General features: G+C 61.1%; 1 protein-coding gene across 1 annotated transcript; it reads left to right on the top strand.

Annotated features, from left to right (window-relative positions):
• The first annotated feature begins 306 nt into the window (after positions 1 to 306).
• LOC139604532 (Fc receptor-like protein 4) lies at positions 307 to 3,516 on the top strand. The gene is made up of 9 exons (XM_071455667.1): positions 307 to 337; positions 815 to 835; positions 1,415 to 1,632; positions 1,756 to 2,053; positions 2,292 to 2,579; positions 2,663 to 2,746; positions 3,135 to 3,156; positions 3,239 to 3,318; positions 3,407 to 3,516. The coding sequence occupies exons 1-9, from the start codon at positions 307 to 309 to the stop codon at positions 3,514 to 3,516; spliced, it is 1,152 nt and encodes a 383-aa protein (XP_071311768.1).
• The last annotated feature ends 3,695 nt before the right edge of the window (positions 3,517 to 7,211 follow it).

Here is a 7,211-nt window from a genome sequence, read left to right as displayed (position 1 = left end):
AGTCTGAGTCCACCCAACCTTTGGGACCCCCCTTCCCCTGGACACCCATCCCTGGCTCCCTACACCACCTCAGCCTCCAAATTCTGGCAACACCATGTCCCCATCATGTCCCACCATACCACCCATGTCCCACAGTGTCACCACCCTGCCCCCATCTTGTCCCCACCCTGCCCCCACCAAGGGCCACCTACACCTGGGGACGGATGTGACCTCGCTTCCTTCCCCTTCATCTGAAGAGCCGCCAGCCAGGGGAGCGGTGGCCACAGCAGCGAGTGACAGCCAGTGCACATGGCTGGGGACACCGGGATGGCCGGGAAGGTGGCGCTGCTCCTGTGGGGTGAGTGCCCCGGGCACGGGCCTGACACCCCGGGGATGGGGAGGGGAGGGGGCACAGGGGGGCTGTGGGGTCCCCTGAGGTCCCCAATGCCAGCAGAGCCAGAGCAGGGCATGGAGCCCAGTGAGACCAGAGTTGTGGGGTGGCTTTAGGGACAGGAACCAGAGAACCGGCATGTGGGGACAGGAACAGGAGGAAAGAGATGTGAGGACAAGGATGTGGCAGAAGGAGACTTGGGGCTTGGGTAGCTGTGGGGACAGGGACAGGGGAACAGGGATACAGGGACAGGGACAAGGGCCACATTGCATGGGATTGGGCTGGGAGGACAAGTGCCATTGGAATGGGATCATGGGCACAGGGCCATGGGGATGTGGCCATGGGGACAGGTGCTGTAGGGCTGGTGGAGGTGGCCAGTGCAAACATGGGGTGTCCACAGTGTCCCCATGACCCTCACCCAGCCCTCTCCCTTCTCCCTTCCAGCCCAGACCCTCGGCCTCGCTGGTGAGTCCTCAGGGGATGACATGACCCCACCCCACTGTTCCCAGCCCCACACTGGCCCTGGCAGGCTGGTGTCCCCTGTCACCCTCAGGTGCCCAGACCACCCAGCTCCTGGTGGAGCCCTCCTGGAGGCCGGCGGTGCTGTGGGACCGGGTGACACTGACCTGCCAGGGCTCGGGGACCGCCGGTGCCACCACCTGGTACAAGGATGGGCAGCGCTGGGGGCAGGAGAGAGGCAACAACTTCACTGTCACTGAGAGTGGCACCTACACGTGTGACAGACCCGGCAGTGGGCTCAGCCACCCTGTGAATGTCTCAAATGGTGAGGGCGTTTTGTGTCCCCAGCCTGGCACCCAGGGGAACCCCAAGGACTGTGGCTGGCTCCACTCCATGGGTCACCCTCTAGTGTGACCAGAGCCCATGCCCTACACACAGGGACATCCCAGAGCATCCCACTATGGGGGAACCCCTGTGCTGAAATTGGGGAAGCCTGGTGCGCTGGCTGTGACCCAATATGGGGGTTCCAGTGACATCAGGACCCTCCAGACCCCTGTGATGTGACAGCACCCCTCTGCTCCACAGACCAGGTGGTGCTGCAGGTGCCAGTGCGGGCACTGCTGGAGGGAGAAACGCTGACACTGCGCTGCCGGTACAGGCGAGAAATATCAGTTGATTCGGTGTTCTTCTACCACGGGGACACGGAACTGGGGAGGCTCCACAATAGGACGGAGCTGTCCCTGTCCCCTCTTCAGCTGAACCACAGTGGCCGCTATTGCTGCAAGGCCTGGGTGAAGAACAGGGTATCATGGGGATGGGAGGAATCAATGCCGGTGATAGTGACAGTGCATGGTGAGCACCTCACAGCCACCACCCCGACAGCCCCACAGTGCTTTCCCAGGGACTCAGGGTCACTGTGCCCACAGTCCCCCATCTTCTCCTCTGAGCTTGTCCGGATGCTGGTGCTGGAGGCTCCCCCTGAACCCACCCAGGGGTCTCCCCTGACTCTCAGCTGCCTCAGCAGCCCGAGCCTCCTGCGGCCCCAAGCCCCCCTCCTGCACGTGTTCTACCGGGACAGGCAGGTGGTGGGGGGCCCGCAGGGGTCCCTGCAGCTGCTGGTGCCCACCGTGGAGGTCTCCCATTCGGGGAATTACAGCTGCCAGGTGCACTCTGAGGTGGGGGTCATGCGGAAGAGCAGCGCCTGGCTCCGCGTCACGGTGCACAGTGAGCGCAGGGATGGGCACAGGGAGCCCCCACAGCCTCCACGGCTCCCATACCTGGCTACCTTCATGTCCCGTAGACACCTTTCTTGGGTTCCCCAGCCTCTGTCCTTTGTCCCCTCGCCCCTCCGTGGTGTGACCCCATCCCTGACAACCCCATCACACCCACCCCCCCATCCCTATCCCTCCACACCGGCTGCCAGCACCTCCCTCCAGCCTCAGCCCTGTCTGTGTCTCCCCAGCGCCTGTGGCCAATGCCACCATCACCCTCATTCCCCTGTCACACCAGGTGCACCCAGGTGACTCCATGACCCTGCACTGCTTGGTGCAGGTGGGCTCTGCCCCTGTCACCTTCACCTGGCTGCACAACGGGCAGGAGGTGGCCCAGGGTCCCCTCCTGAAACTCGGGGCCTTAGATGAAGGACATTCAGGCACCTACCAGTGTGTGGCCACCAACCAGCTGGATGGGCACCAGGCACTCAGCCCTGAGCTGGCCCTGGAGGTGACACCGTGGAGACACAGGGATACAGGTAAGGTTACACAGGGTCACCTGGGAGTGCAGGACCCTTGGGGTGATGGGTGACCCTGATGTGTCCCCCTCTGTTTCTTGCAGTGGCCGCAGGGGTCGGTTGGACCCTTTTCTTCCTGCTCCTGCTCGTGGGTGTCATTGTGGCCTGGCACCGCTGGCACCGTGTGGGTGGGTGACAATGGGGGGACAGGGGGTCCTAGGGAGCTGTAGAGGCCCCCATGTTGGGGAGCAATAGGGCGGAACCCACAGCCCCAGAATTGTGACTTTGGCTGGGGGTCCTGTAGGGTTTGGGGAGGTGCTGGAGGGTCCTGCATGAATGTTGGGAGTTCTTTCAGGGGCCCTGGGGGCTTCTTGGGGGAGTCTCTGTCCCTGGTGGGCTTTAGGTTCTGGATGCTGAGTTGGTTGGGGGCACTGGGGAGCTTCATGAGTTCTGGGGGGGCTCCAGAGATGCTTGGGGCTCCTAATGGAAATTGAAGGTCCTGTAGGGGTCAGGAATCCTGAGAGGCATCAGGGCCCTGGGGACCCTACAGTCACCCCTCCCCTCTTTTCTTTGCAGCTGCCAGGAAGCACCAGGAAAGGTGAGTGTGGGTGTCCAGCCATTACTCCCCCACCCCACCCCACAACTCTCCATCCCCTCCCACATCCCCTTTATCCCCTCAGGCCCCCCCCTGAGCCCCTGGCCCCTCCACAGGAGGGGGAGGTGCTGTACACCCACGTTATGAGCACCAAACAGGCACAGCGTGAGTACTGTGGATGGGGGGCACAGTGACACGTCACCCACTGGTGTCACTCCCCCACCTTGGTCTCCACAACCAGTGTCTCTTGCAGGGCTCCCAGGCATCACTGCCCCTCAGGCACCTCAGGTGACCTACACGGAGCTGTGGGGACCCCACGGGAGACCACAGGAGTCCAGTGACATCAATGAGATTGTGCCATGACACGGGGGGAACTGGGGGGCACTGGGGGTCCCCACCCATGGGTACCCACTCTTGTGTGTGCTGCCACTAAAAACTGCCCCTCTCCCTCCCCGTGGGGGCACAAACATCCCAAAGGGCTGAGAGAAGAACAATTTCCTGATACAGCAATGAGAGAGAATAAAATCAACAGAAACAGCAACAAGGTTCAGAGGCAAAATGGTCACAAAGGAATGATTTCCTGGGAAAGCTCCCAAAACAGAGGCAAATCCCAGATGATTCCCCCAGCATGTTTCCTCCACCAGAGGAACCTGGCAGGGCCCTGGACCTTCCTTGCTCTGATGGCCAAAGCAAGCCTTCAGGAGGATCTGGATTCTCTTGTCCCCTATCCCAAATCCCTCCTCTGCTGTGTTCCCCACACGAGGGTGTCACAAAGGCCCTGTGGGGGTTCTGGAGCCTCCACCTTTTCCAGGGCAGTCGGGATCAGGCCATGGCACAGGGTGGGGTGTCAGAGACAGGAAAAGTTTGATGTCTGGAGACATTTTGGAACAGCTGTATGTGGCAGGGGTGGGTCAGGCCTTGATTTTGGTGAGACAGGGCCCTGTCTGTCCATCAGTCTGTCAGCCATGGCACACTGGGTACAGTGTGATGCTCTGCCAAAGCCAGCTCCTGAGTGGCTGGGTGACCAGAAGTGCCTGCTGGGGAGAGGATCCTTGGTGGCCCAACTGGCTTAAAAGGCAGAGCATGAGATGGCCAAGTCCCTCATCCTCTCTTCATTTGGGGTGTCTTTCCCATCCACACTGAAACCCAGGTGTTGTTAAGCATCTTTGTTTACAAGAGAAATATCTACCAAGGAAAGTAGGAACATTGCTGGAATAAGAAGACCCATCTCTAAAAGTATTTTTATTTCAAAAATGATGGGGACTCCAGGCAAAAGAGTATGAAAATGAATAACCATTATTTATGAGGAAATTTATAAAATAGAAGAGAACAAACAACACAAAACCAGGACTTTCCCTTCTGCTCAGGGCTTTGTTAGTCTTTGGTGCAGTTATAACCGCGGCCAGCAGGGGCTGCTGCAGGGAGCACTCCCGGCCAGCAGGGGGCGCCCCGCTCCAGCTCCATCCCCTCAGGGGCCATGGCGGCCTCGGGCGGGAGGCAGGAGGGCAAATTGCTCCTTTTGCAAACTCACGGCCACCAATCGGTCCCGGCACCACCACCGGCAGCGGGCAGAGGCCGCCAAGGCAGCAGGTTGGATCCCAGTGCCCAGTGGCAGCGTAGCACTGTCCCGGGGCCTGGCACACACCCTACACAGCACCCGCGACCACTCTCCATGATCCCAAATGGAAGGAAGGCAGCTCCTGACCCCAGGCAGGTCTCGGGTCCACAGCAGCGGCTCTGGTGGCTTTATGCCACAATTCCTGCAAACCCTCAGTTTTTCACTCTCTTTTCCTCCTTCAGCCCTGGCACAGCAGCTCTGGGAATGTAGAATTCCTATGGGATGTTGACTAACTCAGGGGCCTCCAGAGCACGTTTGGAGTTCCTGCACTTCGTGGGCCACTGCTGATCCCAACACAGAAGCCACAAGGGGAGGAGGAAGAAGAAGGGAGCAGAGCCACAGCCCCAAGGGCTCTGCAGCTGCAGCTGGGGCACAGGGACAGCCCAGGCTAGAAGCAGTACCTTGGGAGGGAAAAATGGGGCAAAATTGGAGCTGGTTGGGCCAATCCCCCTGTTCTGCTCTGGGATCTGCAGACTCTTAAGGAGGTGTTATAATTAGGGCTGGGGTTCCTAAAGTTCAGCCATGCTCCTAAAGCATCTCTGTGCACAAAATCTCGGCCCCACTGCCACTCCTGAGGATGTTGGGCTACACAAGGCAGCATTAGACATAATTTGGGGGTTAGATGCTGCCAGCTCTGCCCACAAGGAGCTTTTTTGGCTGCCCAGAAGGTTTTTGCTGGTGCTGGGGATGATTCAGTACCTGTGCCATGTGGCCGCTGCTTCCTGCTGGCTGTCAGGAAAGCCTGAGCTGGAGCAGTGGCTGAGGCAGGAGCGGCTGGAGCAGGGGGCCCATGGGAACAGCACCTGGACATGCAGGTGGAGCAGGAGCGCTGGGAATTCCTCAGGGTGCTCAGGTGAGGCCCACGGGGCTGGGCCATGGTGGGGCACCACTTGCCATTCCTGCTTCCCGCAGATTTTGGGACAGAGCAGTGACACCCATCGGGCTCCCAAACCCCTCAGGGCTCGGGCACAGCCTCACAGAAGGTCCTGGCCCAGGCCTTGGGGATGTATCGGGTGCTCCCGGGCTCGTTCCCAACAAAGGGCAGTGCTCCAGGAGTCGTCAGCACATCCCAAAGGAGCAGCCCGGGGCTGCTGGAGCCCGAGTGCTGCGGGCAAGGACGGCGTGAGGGAGCCGGGCCCCGCACAGCCGGTGCTGCCCCAGGAATGTCTCATCCTGCAGGAGCTCGGCAGCCTCTGCTGGTGCTAATGCCTCAGTTCTGCTGTGGGAGCTGCAGACCCTTAAAGAGGTGTTGCAATTAGGGTTCCTGAAGTGTTCCTGAAGTTCAGCCATGCTCCTAAAGCATCCCTGTGCACAAACACAGGGCTCTGCTGCCTCTCACTGGGATTTTTGGCTACACAAGGCAGCATTGGGTAACATTTGGGGCTCAGATGTACCCAGCTCTACCAACAAGGAGCTTTCTTTACTGCCAGGAAGGTTTTGCTGGTGCTGGGGATGATTCAGTGCCTGTGCCATGTGGCTGCTGCTTCCTGCTGTCCGGCTGGGAACCCCGAACTGGAGCAACAGCTGAGGTGGGAGCGCCTGGAACAGGTGACCCACGGGAACAGCACCTGGACATGCAGGTGGAGCAGGAGCACCAGGAATATCGCAAAGTGCTCAGGTGAGGCCCATGGGGCTGGACCATGGTGGGGCACCACTTGCCATTCCTGCTCCTCCCAGATTTTGGGATAGAGCAGTGACACCTATGGGGCTCCCAAACCCTTCAGGGCTCAGGCTCAGCCGCACAGGAGGTCCCAGGGATGATTTGGGCGCTCCAAGGCTCGTTCCAGACAAAGGACAGCACTCTGGGAGCGGTCGGCACATCCCGAAGGAGCAGCCTGGGGCTGCTGGAGCCCGAGTGCTGCAGGCAAGGACGGCATGAGGGAGCCGGGCCTCGCTCAGCCGGCGCTGCCCCAGGAACATCTCATCCTGCAGGAGCTCGGCAGCCTCTGCCGGTGCCGGCCCCGGGGCTGTCGGGGGGCGCGGCCGGAGGGGCCGGGGGGCAGCGGGTGGGAGGGGCCGGGATGGAGGGACCGGGACCCCCCTGGGGAGCCCCGAGCGTGGAGGGAGCGAAACGGCGGAGGGGAGACCCCGGGACAGGGGGGAGCAGAGACCCTGCGGTGGGGTCTGCGGAAAGGAGGGACCGCAATGGTGGTCCCGGAGCACCGGGAAGGGGCCCAGCTGCCATCGCGCTGCGAGTGCCGGGACGGTCACGGGGTGTCCGAACCGACTGTGGCCGCGTGTCCAAAGCCACTGTCGCGATGTGTCGGGACCGAGCGTTGCCAGGGTAAGGGCCCCCCAGCTCCGGGAAGTGGAGGGGTACCCTGGAAGGTACAGAGCAGACCCTGTCTATTCCCTGTGTCCTGTGCAGGTGAGGAGGGCAGGGATGGAGCAGCTCTGGGAACACCTGGAATCCAGACAGGGTCACTCCCCACAGCCCCAC

The sequence above is a fragment of the Agelaius tricolor genome, unplaced genomic scaffold (genome assembly GCF_023055355.1).
Source record: "Agelaius tricolor isolate 1412-34295 unplaced genomic scaffold, bAgeTri1.0.p SCAF_52, whole genome shotgun sequence".
NCBI lineage: Eukaryota > Metazoa > Chordata > Aves > Passeriformes > Icteridae > Agelaius > Agelaius tricolor.
The sequence above is the reverse complement of the archived record's forward strand: the minus strand, read 5'-3'. Positions and strand labels throughout refer to the sequence as shown.